General features: G+C 36.7%; 2 protein-coding genes across 2 annotated transcripts; both read right to left on the reverse strand.

Annotated features, from left to right (window-relative positions):
* Window positions 1–1,078: 1,078 nt before the first annotated feature.
* Window positions 1,079–6,387, reverse strand: LOC141652623 (1-deoxy-D-xylulose 5-phosphate reductoisomerase, chloroplastic-like). The gene is made up of 12 exons (XM_074460168.1): window positions 6,223–6,387; window positions 4,632–4,810; window positions 4,295–4,381; window positions 4,073–4,198; window positions 3,929–3,991; window positions 3,471–3,620; window positions 3,073–3,140; window positions 2,689–2,800; window positions 2,448–2,552; window positions 1,786–1,907; window positions 1,466–1,612; window positions 1,079–1,381 (listed from the first exon to the last, which is right to left on the reverse strand). Exons 1-12 carry the CDS (start codon window positions 6,308–6,310, stop codon window positions 1,213–1,215), a joined length of 1,416 nt encoding a protein of 471 aa, XP_074316269.1. The 5' UTR covers window positions 6,311–6,387; the 3' UTR covers window positions 1,079–1,212.
* Window positions 6,388–7,401: 1,014 nt separating this feature from the next.
* Window positions 7,402–13,400, reverse strand: LOC141652624 (uncharacterized). Its single transcript, XM_074460169.1, has 6 exons — window positions 13,105–13,400; window positions 10,903–10,968; window positions 10,056–10,130; window positions 8,371–8,500; window positions 8,175–8,294; window positions 7,402–8,013 (listed from the first exon to the last, which is right to left on the reverse strand). The coding sequence occupies exons 1-6, from the start codon at window positions 13,293–13,295 to the stop codon at window positions 7,870–7,872; spliced, it is 726 nt and encodes a 241-aa protein (XP_074316270.1). The 5' UTR covers window positions 13,296–13,400; the 3' UTR covers window positions 7,402–7,869.
* Between the last annotated feature and the right edge of the window lie 928 nt (window positions 13,401–14,328).

Here is a 14,328-nt window from a genome sequence, read left to right on the forward strand (position 1 = left end):
CTTGGCTGTGTACTTGTGTATCGTGTCCAGCACGCAATGACAATTCAAGACTTCATTTTAGTAAAACAAACATTAAATTTCTCGGGAATTAACTAATAAAAAAACTCATATAATTTGGATGGTTAACTAAGATTTTAATCAAATACTGATATACGGAGTATTTCCTCCATTCCAAATTCCAATCATTTATTTACGTTTTTTTTTTACGTGTCTTATTCTTTATGAAGGGTATTTTAGTCAAATGATTTGGGACAAAGGGAGTAATGAGAGAAAAAGAATTATACATCGGATGTACTACATCATATTTAATGACTTTTTGAGTTTTTGTGTATTTTTTTCGAGTATTATAGAGTTTATAAATTACATTTTAATTTTCTGATGTCAAAAATCAAATCTTTTTGAGCTTACATGTAATTTTTTTGAGTTATAATGTAACTTTTTGAAATTAAAGTTTAAGTAAATAAACTCAAAAACTTTAATATAAAACTCAAAATTTTTAGATTAAAACTCAAAAACTTTATATTAATGCTCAAAAACTATAACATCTGATGTACTACATCAGATTTATAATCCACTTACTGGAGTAATGAGCAGACAATAGTATCAGAAAATGAAAGAAAAATAACATCTCTTCCTGCTTTAATGTTTTGTCTTATCTTACACCAAACTTGCCATGTTACAGTACATAACATTTTATCAACATATTTTGTTTTTTTGTTTTTTTGTTTTTTTGAACATATACAAGTGTTTTATCCAACAAATGCTAACATGACCAAATTTCTGGGTCTACATTTGAAATTGGAAAAAAGAAAAACAGACACAAATGCATAATCCAGTAAAATCAATGGTTTATTTTCGGCAATTCGATTTAACAGAAGCCTAAATAGATAAATCAACATGACATAAACTCTCCTGTTAATTTATTAAACGAATACGATTTTTATTCATTACCCTTTCTTTTCATTACCCAATAATTATCCTTCGGCCGAGATTTTACCCGAGGTCAGAACTACATTTTACACTTTTACAGAAATAATTTGCCTTGGCAAAACATGAGTTGCAATATGAGGATTTTTTTTTTTTTTTTTTTTTTTTTTTTTTTTTTTTGACAACAAGCGATGAATAACTTACATTATGAGGGGTTATCATATCGACCTTTACCTACATTCACAGTGCGCTCTATCGATCATGCAGTGATGCAATCGTTGGCGGTCAAACAGGAACCGGGTTTAAGCCAAAGGAAGGCTGCAAACTAGCGGCATAATCCCGGGCCCAAAGATCATAATGCACGATTTCTTCAAGGGTGGGTGATTTCACCAACTCGTTCCGATGTTTATCACAGGTTAATTCCACTATTTTGAAGATTTCTAGGTAGCTTATCCTGTCAATGCAACCATAAACTGAGTTATACTGAAATATTCGACAGAGGAGACGAGATGACAGACTGAATCTGAAATTAACTTACTTTTCGTCTATGAACATCTCGACTGCTTTCTCATTAGCTGCACTAAGAACGCCGGTCATAGTACCTCCGGCTCTCCCTGCGGCATAGGCTAGGTTCATAGATGGGTACTTCTCATTGTCTGGAGCTTTAAATGTCAATGACCCGAGCCTGCATTGCACTTCCAATATTTTAGTATAGTTTTCTTTGAAAAACAAAAAACAAAAAAACAAATGGAAAACTCTTCTGTTATCAGTAAACCTTGATAAAATCGTCACAGGAAATTGATATACTTTAATAAGCTATACAGTTCAGGCATTATCAAGAAGAGACGGGATCTTTACTTGCAGAGATCAAGGCGTGGCCAAGTTGTCTCGGAGCAGTATATTCTTTCAGGCCATGACATAGTGTATAATATAGGCAATCGCATATCAGGCCACCCCAATTGTGCAAGAACAGATGAGTCCTACCAAACCAAGGGTGAAATAAATCAAAGATATACGAACACGCTCCAATTACCATCTTCTCGAGATAAAATGCAAACATACATGTTCTATGTACAACCCTGCTGTACATGTATTACTGCTAGTCTTCATATTACCTTGTGACGGATATTACTTCTAACCAAAGTCTGAGAAACATTAAAACCCAGTTCTTGATTTTCACTTTTCAGCTTAAAAGTCTCTTTAATAGTTAATCACAGGCCTTGTTTACGCGGTTTGAAATTTAGGGTCATCTGAATACCATTAACAGTCCGAGCATGCACTACCTCAAAACACGCCTAATATGGAGTACATCATTTACACATATATTTCCACTTAATTCACTACTAGAGGGAAATAGGAAAATCATCATTTTCACTTTGTACGGTACTTTTCATGGAAATAAGGTTAGTCAGAACTCAGAACTCCCTTCGTTCATAGCCAGTCTTCAGCGGATAAAGGCAAACTGGTTGATGAAAAGGTATGGTACTAATGAGATAAGCGCGATAAAGATCATAACATACCTGTGTTTCAATCATTGAATGGATAATAGATTGTGGATGAATTACAATCTCAATGTCATCGTACTCGGCCCCAAATAAGTAATGAGCTTCAATAACTTCCAGACCCTGACAACATTATAACAAATAGAAACAGTGAACTATTAATAAAAATGTAGCCTCTTTCTTTCTATTTTTATATTTTTTCTGTATTTTGCAAAAGTCAAATAGAAAAAGCCAATGTACAAATGAAATCAAGTCCGACCTTGTTGAACAAGGTAGCCGAATCCACTGTAATTTTCTTCCCCATGTTCCAGTTGGGATGTTTTAACGCATCCGCTACTTTGACTTCTTGAAGTTTCTCAACTGGCAAATCCCTTTCAAAACATAGACGAAAAAAAGTAAAGCGAGAGTAAGTAACTTCCTGTGAGTTGCCCGAATGTCTCACGTTGGCCACGACATTCTGAAACTCAAAATCTTTTTTAAGAGCGCGAAATACAAGATGAAACTCAATCTGCGAATTTGTTACACTCGAACACTGCAAAAGTGGAAATTAAAAGAGAAGATACGAGAATGTTCTACTGGTGCGCAAATTCTCACAGGAGACGGGCTCATGATAAGCTCAGGATACACAATAGCAGATACAAACCTGAATGCACCTCCCGAGGCAGTCAAAATGATGCGTCTAAGAGCACCCTCCGGCAATCCTTGAATACACTGACAGGCAAAATTCATTAAATAAATGTCAACATTTGAATTAAAGCGATTTTTAGAAGCCATTCAAGATTACAACATAAACCAGACAGTAACACCGTATAACACATCCAAAACGGCTACCTACAACAATAAGGTAAGGGGGGTCTGATACTCTGATGTACGCTGAGCCAATCCCGTGTTAACAACATGGAAAGGCTGTTTTCGTATCATCCATTAAAAAGGGATCGGGTTATTTTGATGATTGTTACTTAACAATAAAAACAAGTGCAGCCAATTTCATGAAAATTTTTGCTTTATTATTTCATAATCCACAAATTAAAAGAAACTAACCTGGAATATAGCTGAATGTTCAGAATCAGCTGGAAGAATCTTAACATTATGCTTGTGTGCTAGGGGAAGGACGAAAGGGCCACCAGCGATGAGGGTCTCCTTATTGGCTAGTGCAATGTCTTTTCCAGCTTCAATGGCTGCCACTGTTGGCTAAGTAAACAGGAGAGAAAATTTCCGGATTCGTAAAAGCTGTATACCTCATTCAAAGAAAAGCATCCAGAAATATGATACTCCCTCCGTCCCGGTCAATTGTTGTCCTTTGGTTTTGACACAAAGACCAAGGAAAGAGGAGAGAGCCAATAACCAAATGACAAGTGGAACAAAGTGAATGAGAATGATCAAATTACTCATCAAATTCATTCCTAAAATAGAAAGGACAACAAATGACGGAGACACCCCAAAATGGAAAAGGACAACAAATGACCGGGACAAAGGGAGTAATAAACTTTTTTACATACCTTCAGCCCAGCACACCCGACTATTCCTGTAACTACACTAACGGCATCTGGATGGCGTGCAACCTGAAATTTTCACAGAAAAGGTCACAGTCAAAAAGGTTATTACAACACATTCACAAGCAGAGTAAATTACTCAATTATTACCTCGACAACACCTTCCTCTCCTGGAATAATTTCCACTTTGTGCTCATAATCAGCTAAAGCTTCTCTGAGCTCACCAAGTAAGGACTCGTTTCTGACAGCGACTAGTTCAGGTTTAAATCTCTTGACCTGAGCATAAAAAAGAACACCCAACATAATTTAATCGGATATCATCAACATGGGAATTTCAAGCTAAGGGAGTAATGGTAAAAGTTTGCAGATCACCTGATCTGCAAGAAGTGTCACATTGGAACCAGCAGCCAGAGCAACAACTCTAAACTTATCGGGATTCTCCTCAACAATATCTAGTGTCTGCAAAGCACCTGTTCTTGATTAGGAACAACCAACCAAGCGCAAACAAATCATACACTATGTTACTCAGACTCGATCAGATGCATCCGATACTGGTGCATGTGAAAGTCAGGGTAAGATAGAACATACACCCTAAACAAGGCTGATATAACGATAGTAAAGACTTCAGAACTTCGTCAAGTATTTGAATATAATAATTTGAAGAGGCAGAATTATATCAACTAATGCCACTACGAAAACATAACGTCACCTGAGTACCAATACTACCAGTAGATCCAACTATTGATATAGGCTTTGGACCAATCCAAGTCTTCCGACCAGACTCCTCAACTGCTCGTCCAGGCCAAGCTGGAGGTGGTGGCTGAGCTGAACAACAAATCCTTCCACTAAATGTCTGTATACTGTCCTTCCTCTTCCAAGAGAATCCCCCTAAGGTACATAGTGGTACATGAAAACCTCAATAACCCATATAAGAATGTCCGTAAAACACCTATATGACATCAACTGACAGCGTAATTATCTTTCGATGCTATAAAAAAAATTTTTTTGATGCTATAAAAAAAACACCAACTCCGCAGTAATCATGCGAATCACGATATATACCTTCCTTCTTCAACCTCAATTCAGTAAACTGATCATACAATAGCCTAAAGCAGCTAAATACAGGAACAAGGCTACTATGTACGGCAAACGAGGAAAGAGGGATTTTAATGCTTCTAGTCTAGTCCATTGTAATCCACAGTTGGTTCATTGAATATGCTTTCAGCCAGTACTAAAAATATGTTCGAATAAAGAATATCATGTGAACATCCCAGAATCATTTACAATTCCAAAGTAAAGATACACATTCCCACATCACATCAAAGAAGATATCCAAAATAAACAAAATGATCTCATGACTCTCATCTAATCCACAATAGTTGGTCTTGCTTCAGACGGGCCATTTTGGTCAGAAGTAATAAGATGAGATTTTGTAACCATTTTACAGTCAAATGTGACCACTATTGAAAAACAACTTACCATAAGCTGTAACACTAGCTGTACCATTGTAGTTACATTTAACCATAAAATGGTCACATATGGCCGTCTGAAATAAGAATTTGCGAATCCACAAATAAGGCGCTCTAACATGTTAACTCTTCTAGGGTCGAACCAATTTTTTTTAGGACCGGGTCAACCACCTTTATTACGAGGAAGCTCAGAATGCATAATCACATGTCATAAATAACCCCCCAAGACCCCAAGGGATTGCTCTTGGATGGGCTCGAAAGTGAGACCCTTGAAAATTTCACCCGAATTTTAACCGCTAGACTCCACCCTTTTTCGTTTTCTTTCCTGTGATAATTTTCTAAATATTCTTTAAGATCAAACATCTGATCTCCCCATTGAAAGAAAAAGGTCATTAACCAAGCATCTACTACAAGTCCAAAACACATTAAAGATTTCAAGATACAATTTGATCCTTCCAGAATATAATTCTTAGTATAAACATACTCACTAGTCTCTATAAGCCTATAGCTATCATTAAATATTTAAATGAACCAAAAAATACAAAAAGATGTCGTCTCAAACTTAAAACGGTCTTAAACAAGATTTTGTAGGGACTATAAAAGGTAATAGTGCTCATACCCACAACCCCCATCATGAATTTTAACATCGAAAAGAAGTCAATCACTTAATTGCTCTATTTCTCAAACACCACCACCATCATAACAACAACAATCACCAGTGTCGGAGACAGGATTTGAACTTAGCAGGTGCAAAATACCCGTATAAGTTAAACTTGAAAAAAGTTCAAAAAATCAACAATCATCCAAAAAAAGGGGGAAAAAAGGTGATACCTTTGAATTTAGGAAGGTTAATAGAATTAGAAGAATCCAAAAAGGAGAGAGCTTTAAACTCAGCTGTAGAAAGCAAGTTAACAGCCATGGTGATATTGAATTAAAAAAAAAAAAACAAAAAAAAAAAATTGTTTTTGTAAGGAAATTGTTTGGTAAGAAGGAAAAAAGATGAAAGTAAAAGAGGGGGTTGAGGGAGATTAATATAAGGAGGTGACATTTTGGACAAACATGGGAAGAAATCGTTAGAGAGTAGAGTTGGAGGAAGGATAAGACGAGTAACAAACTTGACTCTGTGGCCCCCGCACTGTGTAAACGAAATCACAAAAAATGAGACTAGTCTCCCTCGAGAGTCGATACGGAGGTAACCGTCTTAAATATTACACAAATTCTCATTGAAGACATGACATATCCGTCACAAGCTTGTGACGGATACCATTTTACCTCACAATATATCCACTTTTTCTCTCTCTGCAACACTATTCATGTGGTCCCCTTTCTCCACTAACCCATTTTGTTACCATTTTATCTCACAAAATATCCGCCACAAATGGTAACCCGTCACAAGGGAGACCAATTGTAAATATTAAGACAATATTAAATATCATCTCAATTGACTAAAATGAGTTTCTAGCTCTCCACTAAAATAAATAGAGCAAACTTTACCATTCTATTTCATTTGTTCTGATTTATGTTTGAGACGGATATGCTCACTTGAATAAGAATGTGAGATTTTGAAATTAAATTTTGTATTTAATTTATTTGGAGAGTAAGTAGAGTGTGATCAAACAGATTAACAGCAACTCTTCAATTTATCTCAATTTTATTGTTGGAAATATGGTGAAGTATAACTCTGCCTGTGAATCAAAGAGTGATATTATGGGTAAGTTACGAGTAATTATTTAAGCACAAAATTAGATGGTCAAATTTTTTTCTTACTGAATTTAAACGGGCACAATAATTTTGGGATAAATTTTGGTAAGAAAAAACAATAAATTTGGGAATGAAGACATAGCGATGGTACAAAATTATAGTACAAGAAACCACTCATAAATAGACCAACGAGACAGCCATTTACGGTCCTCTTTGAAACAAGGTGCATCCATTTCATCATAATTCAGCAGAGCATATAATCTCATTATTAAGTGCACCTTAAACTTGAGAATCAGGCAATACAGAAATGATCTTCAAGGAAATATTCTTTCGATTAAAAAATTGTACACCTGAGATAAAAATGTAGGCAATAAATGGACGTTCTTTAGAATAGTGGCTTGGTTTAGAAAGTCAAGACTCAAAGCAGCATAATGCCCACTCCTCGCGTAGAGGGATTACAAGCTAATGCAAAGCGCAACTTCAACTCACTGGGACCTCATTGTCCGCCAAGGTGATACGACATGACACAAGATTACAATGTACGGAACAAGGGAAGGGAACTAAGGATGCAATATTAAGCAAAAGGCATTCCACCAACAAATAGGAATCTCTAGGATGAGATAATGGGATGGGGGAAGGTTTGCAAACCTATCCGCTGGGGACTGCCATTATGCGCCTCTCTCCAGAATAAGCGGTACTATTATCAAAAGACGGGTTCTGCTACAGTCTGTTGAGTGAACTTGTTAAAGAGCAAAAACAAATTAAACTGCGCCATTCTCAGCTAATGATCATCTTGTTCAAGAATTCTGCTTCCTCTGGGAAAATCTCCAATACCTCGTCCTTGGTCAGCCAAACGTAATCATCACACCCAGCAATGTCGAAGTTGTTACATGCAACGACTTGGGATTTAAAGAAAAATCTCTGTTCAGAAAATAAGGCAAGAAAAGGGGCGTAAGAGAACATGTTAAGCCATGTCAACAATTTGTAACTTGTATGCTGGAATAAAATATCAGTCGGGCTGGCATCGTTTAAGCGACAATATAAAAGAGATGGAAGGAGTATATATAATTTGAGAAAAACACCTTCATCGGGTTTAAATCTGCCTTTTCTGAAGTGACAGGCATATGGCCCATGGGGGCATTTCCAACGAAGTATGTGTGTGTAAGATCACCTATTACAGATGTTAGAGCAGATTCTGCACACTGCAAACAAGCAAAATACTGTGAGAAATAAATTTACACAACAGTTTAGACAGAAGATCATTTTTTCTAAGATCACCTTTCGCAGTGTCTCTTCATCCTCATAACGCTTTTCAGGGAAATGCCAGACAGGCTTCTCACCATCAGACCCATAAGCAGGTCCATGAAGAAGGAGATATAGCCTTCGATCAAGTGCCCTGTTCAATGACCTTGCAGAGACGAAGGAAATGACTATGGTTATGATCTAAATGATCTAAATCAACTAAGGGAAGAAAAAAAAATTAAGCTATAATTTAAAGAAGCACATGCAGGACACCAACTTCATGCCAACAAAACATCAATGGAACACTCGTGTCTGGTCGTAGATTAGGGAGCAAAATATAGAGGACCAAGAGGTAAACCACTAACCTCCTGAATGAAAATTTGGAATATCTACCACTATGGAGTCAAGACTCGGAAGGGGGGGGGGAGGGGGGGGGGCGCGGGAGGGGGGGGCGTCAAGAGCTAGTCTATGTACTGAAACAAACTTGGACCAGCAAAGTCAGCAGGCATCGCTGCGCCGGTCCACTACCCATTACAATGAATATCCGTCATTGCTTGGGTCAAGATAGCGTAGTAGTTGGAACTTGGTGACTAATTAACGTGTTAAAAAGTGAGATCATGCTCATATAAAACAGTAGAGTTCCTTATAGTAAGCATATAAGCATCTTCACAACCAAACTCCTCAACGTCCTCCAGCATCTCTGTAAGGATCCAAAAGAAAACCTTTCCCCTAAACTACATAGCCAAGCCACCAATTTAAAATAATTTTCCTATATTTACCAAGTCAACACAAAATGGCATTAACACCACAATTAAAATTCCTCCACCTAGTTACAATTCTCAATTCCGCTTGATAATAAGCCACTGCATATGCCTACAGTAAGCATTTCTTATTTACATTTGTTAGTAATAACATTGCTTTGTTGGGACAGGTGGTAATAGCAATAAGAAAATTGAAGGAAATCCCGTGACAATCAGTTACCTCCATTCCTATTGGGACACGTCATACCAAATCAATTTTCATTCCCTTAATATCTTACCATGTACCAAACACACTGTAAGTATATAATTCATTGGCCAAGGTTTTGACCTTTTGAGTAGAATTTTTATTCATTTTATGTCTTCTATTTAAATCTATTTCTCACCAATGGGTCTATATTTTCAACTTTTTTCTGAGAGCTAAAGTAAACCACAACTTGAAGTTGTGGCTTTACCCCTTTAATTTTTGAGCAGAAGACTAGTGTCATGGAAGGAAAAATAGTGTAAGACCTGTAGGGTCCTTAATTTGTAATTTGTTGAAAGGGGCAAAGGCCGCTACTTCAAATAGCGCCTTTTCCTCGGCTTTAAAAATGAAAAGTTGATGAAGTGGACCATTGGCGAGAAATTGTTTGAAATGGACACTAATTTGATAAATACTTGACTAAAAACATTAAAATGAAAAAAAGTTCTGAGTATGTCTCAAACGTGTTACTTCTACATTCTTTGCTAGTTGGCCAGATATATAAGTAATGTAAAACTGCAGCATCCAGAAACAGATAAATACTACAACAGCAGGCCTCTTTCATTTCATGACCAAACCTCATCACTTCTTTTCAGTTAAAGCAGGAGATTACTGATGAAAGGCCAATTTTAGAACTGAGAAATGAATCAAACATTCTGGGCAAATGAATGTATATTGCTATAACTTAAAAGATAGCATGTGATGAACAAAGTATCAAATACCTTCTATCATTTGATTTGTCAGCTTCAGTGATCCGGGGAGCTGGTTCATAGTCAATCTGGTAGTCTCCCTTTCCCCTAGACACAAAACCATATTACACAGCTCCATAAGTCCATGGTTACCATGACAGATAAAATTCACAATGATAGGGGACGTTGATAATTGAGTTACAACATCATGGAACCGTAATAATTAAACCATACAAAACATAGTTGACATGGATTCGTAACATTAACTATCTACATGTTCTCCTCAAATATTGGTCGAACTTTTTTTATATTTGTATAAAATATAAGTGAAACAAATTTCCCCTCTCCATTTTCACTTGTTATGGCCCGCTTAGAATGACAGTTAGTTCTACTTTGCTCTTCCCCAAGAGCACATTTAGAGTTCCACACTTCCACCCCATTTATTTGGATGGAGACCACATAAAGATCAAAGGAGAACATCCTATTGCGAGGAAGAGAACACTTATCTTTCCTCTCAAACACTAAGGACCACCTAGGAGTGCGTAGCTCCGATTGTACATGCTTTAAAGAACTGAAGTAGTCAGGGAGATGTAAGCTACTATTTTTTGTTTATCTGGTTAAGATCAAAGATCCACATCGTTCCAATATTTTGCATCTCTAGGAGTAGAATGGGTGGGAGATAAACCTATAAGCATCTTCACTGGTAAACATCTTTTAAATATTGTTACTACAGTTCCCCTTTAGGCCTTTAGTCGTCTCATAGCAAGGAAGACCCTACCCTTCTAAAGCTCCTTATTAACAGTAATTCCAATATAACATAACAAAGGTTGACAAAAATTACAACAATTTCATGTTTTGCAAGATAAGATCAAGTAAGTACCTCGCCTCGTATTTTTTATAGAATTCCTCAGGATATTCTCGTCGATATAGCTGATTCCAGCGAAACCTACAAATGGTCAGAATATGTGAGAGAGAAACATAGGTAATCTCACAAACTTAACAGAACAAAGAACTGTCAGTTGGACAAAGTGATTACGACAAGAGTGGAGCCCAAAGATGCATAAAATTGACAGATGAAAAAGGAAGAACCACAAGAGGCCACCAGTCTAAAGGAAGCTCAAAATCATGTCAGGGAAAGGTTCAAATTTTAGAAGCTGATCGCCTGACGCAGAACAATAAAGATTTCAACCCCATTACAGTCGCTCTCGGGCCCTCGGCGCAAATATAACATTACAACAGGAAAAAGCAAGCATTCATATGGTCTGTCTATCAACATTCATCAGCTAAGGCAGCATAATCATCAGTTTGCAAGTCAAACAAAGTGACGTCAAGCACGGTAAAATTTAAAACCTTTTTGTTTACAGGATCTCTTAAAGAAGGAAAATTGAACATCTTACAAAAGGTCAGGCATAACACTCTATGATCTTCTGACAACATACAGAGCATGATACAAAAAGAGGGAATGACTTTTGATTTCAACATAGGTGTATGAAATGAGACAAAAGGAGTTGACATCTTGGAAGAAAAGCAAGAAAAAGAGGCATGATTTTGATTGTCACATAACTTGAGTACAACAATTTACTTGCCTACACCGATGAAAATTGCATATAACTCACCCGGTCACCCCCCTGTGACTTGGTCTAGTGAAGAACAAAACCTAATAATCTTGTTAGACACTCAAAGCGAGAACAAACTCAAAAACAACATCCTAAAAGTTTCTCAAAGGTCTCTTTTATTTGTTGAATACCTGAATCTTGTCCATTGGAAATGATTACTGCATTTCATTTCAAGTCTCACAAAGGCCTCATTCTTTTGTCAACTTAAATAACAACTAACAACTAAGTGTACACAGTGAATTTATATACATCTGCCTCCGCGCACTACTAATCAAAAGCAATTCCGCACCGATACAAACACCAGCAATTTCTCTAGATGCAAGTACAACCTTACAACGAGGAAAAAGCAACCAGTCATATGGTCAATCAAAGTTCAACAGCTCACGCAACATAATGGTCAGTTTTCAAGTCAAACAAAGGGAGGGAATGAATTCGGATCTCAACATAGGTCTATGACATGAGTCAAAGGGAGTCGACATCTTGGAAGAAGGCATGATGTTGTTTGTCACATAACTCGTGTCCAACTATTTATGTGCCTCCACTGATGAAATTTGCATATAACTCGCCCTTACTGGCATTATCTAGTGAATACCAAACCCTAAAAATCACGCCAGAGGCTGAAAGAGAACAAACATAAACCAACAAACACCGTGAATGTCTGAAAAGTCTCTTTTCTTTGTTGATACTTGAATTCGTCCATTGGAAACGATTACTCCATAACATTCCAAATCTCACAAACGCCTCATTCTCTTGTCCACTCAGGTAACAGCCAACAACAAAGTGTATACTCCCTCAGTCCCGGTCATTGGGGTGTCTCAATCATTTGTTGTTCTTTCTATTTTAAGAATAAATTTGATGAACAATTTAATCATTCACACACAATTTGATCCACTTGTCATTTATTAATTGGCCCCCTCCTCTTTCCTTGGTCTTTGTGCCAAAACCAAAGGACAACAATTGACGGGACGGAGGGAGTACATCGAATGCATATACACCTGCCTCAACGCAATACTAATCAAAGCATATCGACACCGATACAAACACCAGCAACTAAGCAGAAAATCACAATGACACAATACACCAGGAGAAAGCATCAAAAATACATAAATTCATAACCGCATCAAAACACGAACATTACTAGGAGCGATACTAAATTACATCATCACTTTCACCCTAAAGCATCAGATTTTCTTCTTATTAACAACAAGAAGCACATCATCAATCGTGTTCCAGTGAATTTAAACCCTAATTAATCCACAATTCATCAATTTCATCCACACGCAATCACATTTTCTCCATATAAACAACATTAAGCACCTCCTCAATCCCTAATTAATCCGTAATAGCGAAAAATCGAGCAATTGGATCGTAAAAACATCAATCAAATCCCTAATTTACGAACAAAAAATAACAATTCGATGAATCTAAAATAAAATAGAATTAAAAAAAAAAAAAAAAAAACATACGAGAATTCTTGGAAAGCGTAAACATTAGGATCGATTTTAGGGAGGACGACTGGAAGCCTTTCGAAGAGTACGGAAGCGATAATCTTGTCAGTTGTAGTTGGTGTTATTGTTATTGTTGTTGTTGTTGTTGAAGATTTGCTGCTGAAGTATCGCAGCGATTGATTAAACGGCGTCGTACGGAGTCGCTGCATTTTGTGACGGCGGAGATGACTGAATGTTCGATAGAGAACTACGGAGTAGTTACTAACAGTGTGAGGTTTAACCGTGTAAGTGAGGTTTTAGCCTTGTGGCTTGTGCTACTAGTTTGCGGCTAATCTCTCGAAATGTTTGCAACTTCAAGTAGCCAATACGATTCGACCCGAATTGTGAGCCCTAAAAGTCAAACTCGTGTGAACGAGTAATGATCTTCTCAGTTTTCTCAAAAAAAAAAAAATAGAGGTAAATGAATGAAAATGAGATATATATAATATAATATAATATGCGTGTGTTAGAGAGAAAATGGAGAGAAAGAAATAGAGATGACTCAAATTGCGTATGAACCGAGTAGTCCCTCGATCCATTTATATATTTATCTTTTTTTTTATTATTACTTGTGTTTTTTCTGGTGAAATTTTTTATTATAATATGTAAAAAATGTTTTTATTGTTTTAGTTGTTGGCACCACGATTGTACACAATAATTACTACAGTTAGTCTTGCTGAAGACGGGTCGGAGCAAGTGACGGGTAATGCCACTCACAAAACGGATAGGGGGGACAAGGTGGGGCCTGGGGGCACCCCCATGTGCTTCCATGTCTCCTCTATTTGGGTCATTTATGAGAGGAAATGGTATCCGTCACTCCAAAGTGATACGTACCGTCTTCAATGAGATTTTGTGTAATTACTATATGAAGTTAGGGGTAACGGGTTAAGGTTTTCAATGGCGACTTGTCATTAATAAGTTGTCTCATAATATGGGACAACCTCACAACCTTAGTTCATTGCTATTGAATGAATTTGTAATATTAATTTAGTATTGTAGTGACTATTAGTACTTTATCTATTCCATTTATATTGTGTTGCTTTTTTATTTTGGATAGATTTAAGAAAAGATGATAGAAAATGAAATTGATGAGTAATTTATTGTGTAAATACTAATCACACTTTTAGAAAAAGAACAATTAATTTAGAATAAACATTAAAAAGAAAAGAGGACAGTAAAAGTGCAATAGAAAAAAGTATAGTG

This window comes from Silene latifolia, chromosome 4, assembly GCF_048544455.1.
Source record: "Silene latifolia isolate original U9 population chromosome 4, ASM4854445v1, whole genome shotgun sequence".
Taxonomy (NCBI): Eukaryota; Viridiplantae; Streptophyta; class Magnoliopsida; order Caryophyllales; family Caryophyllaceae; genus Silene; species Silene latifolia.

What these genes read in the sequence shown, in the direction of transcription:
- LOC141652623 (XM_074460168.1), bottom strand. Translation starts at nt 6,310, where the DNA reads ATGGCTGTTAACTTGCTTTCTACAGCTGAGTTTAAAGCTCTCTCCTTT. An exon ending in TAACCTTCCTAAATTCAAAG is followed by an intron (nt 4,811 to 6,222) that starts GTATCACCTTTT and finishes TATGTACCTTAG; the next exon opens with GGGGATTCTCTTGGAAGAGG. An exon ending in ATTCAATGATTGAAACACAG is followed by an intron (nt 1,908 to 2,447) that starts GTATGTTATGAT and finishes TTGGTTTGGTAG; the next exon opens with GACTCATCTGTTCTTGCACA.
- LOC141652624 (XM_074460169.1), bottom strand. Translation starts at nt 13,295, where the DNA reads ATGCAGCGACTCCGTACGACGCCGTTTAATCAATCGCTGCGATACTTC. An exon ending in ATGAAGAGACACTGCGAAAG is followed by an intron (nt 8,295 to 8,370) that starts GTGATCTTAGAA and finishes GCTTGTTTGCAG; the next exon opens with TGTGCAGAATCTGCTCTAAC. An exon ending in CAGATTTAAACCCGATGAAG is followed by an intron (nt 8,014 to 8,174) that starts GTGTTTTTCTCA and finishes TTTTCTGAACAG; the next exon opens with AGATTTTTCTTTAAATCCCA.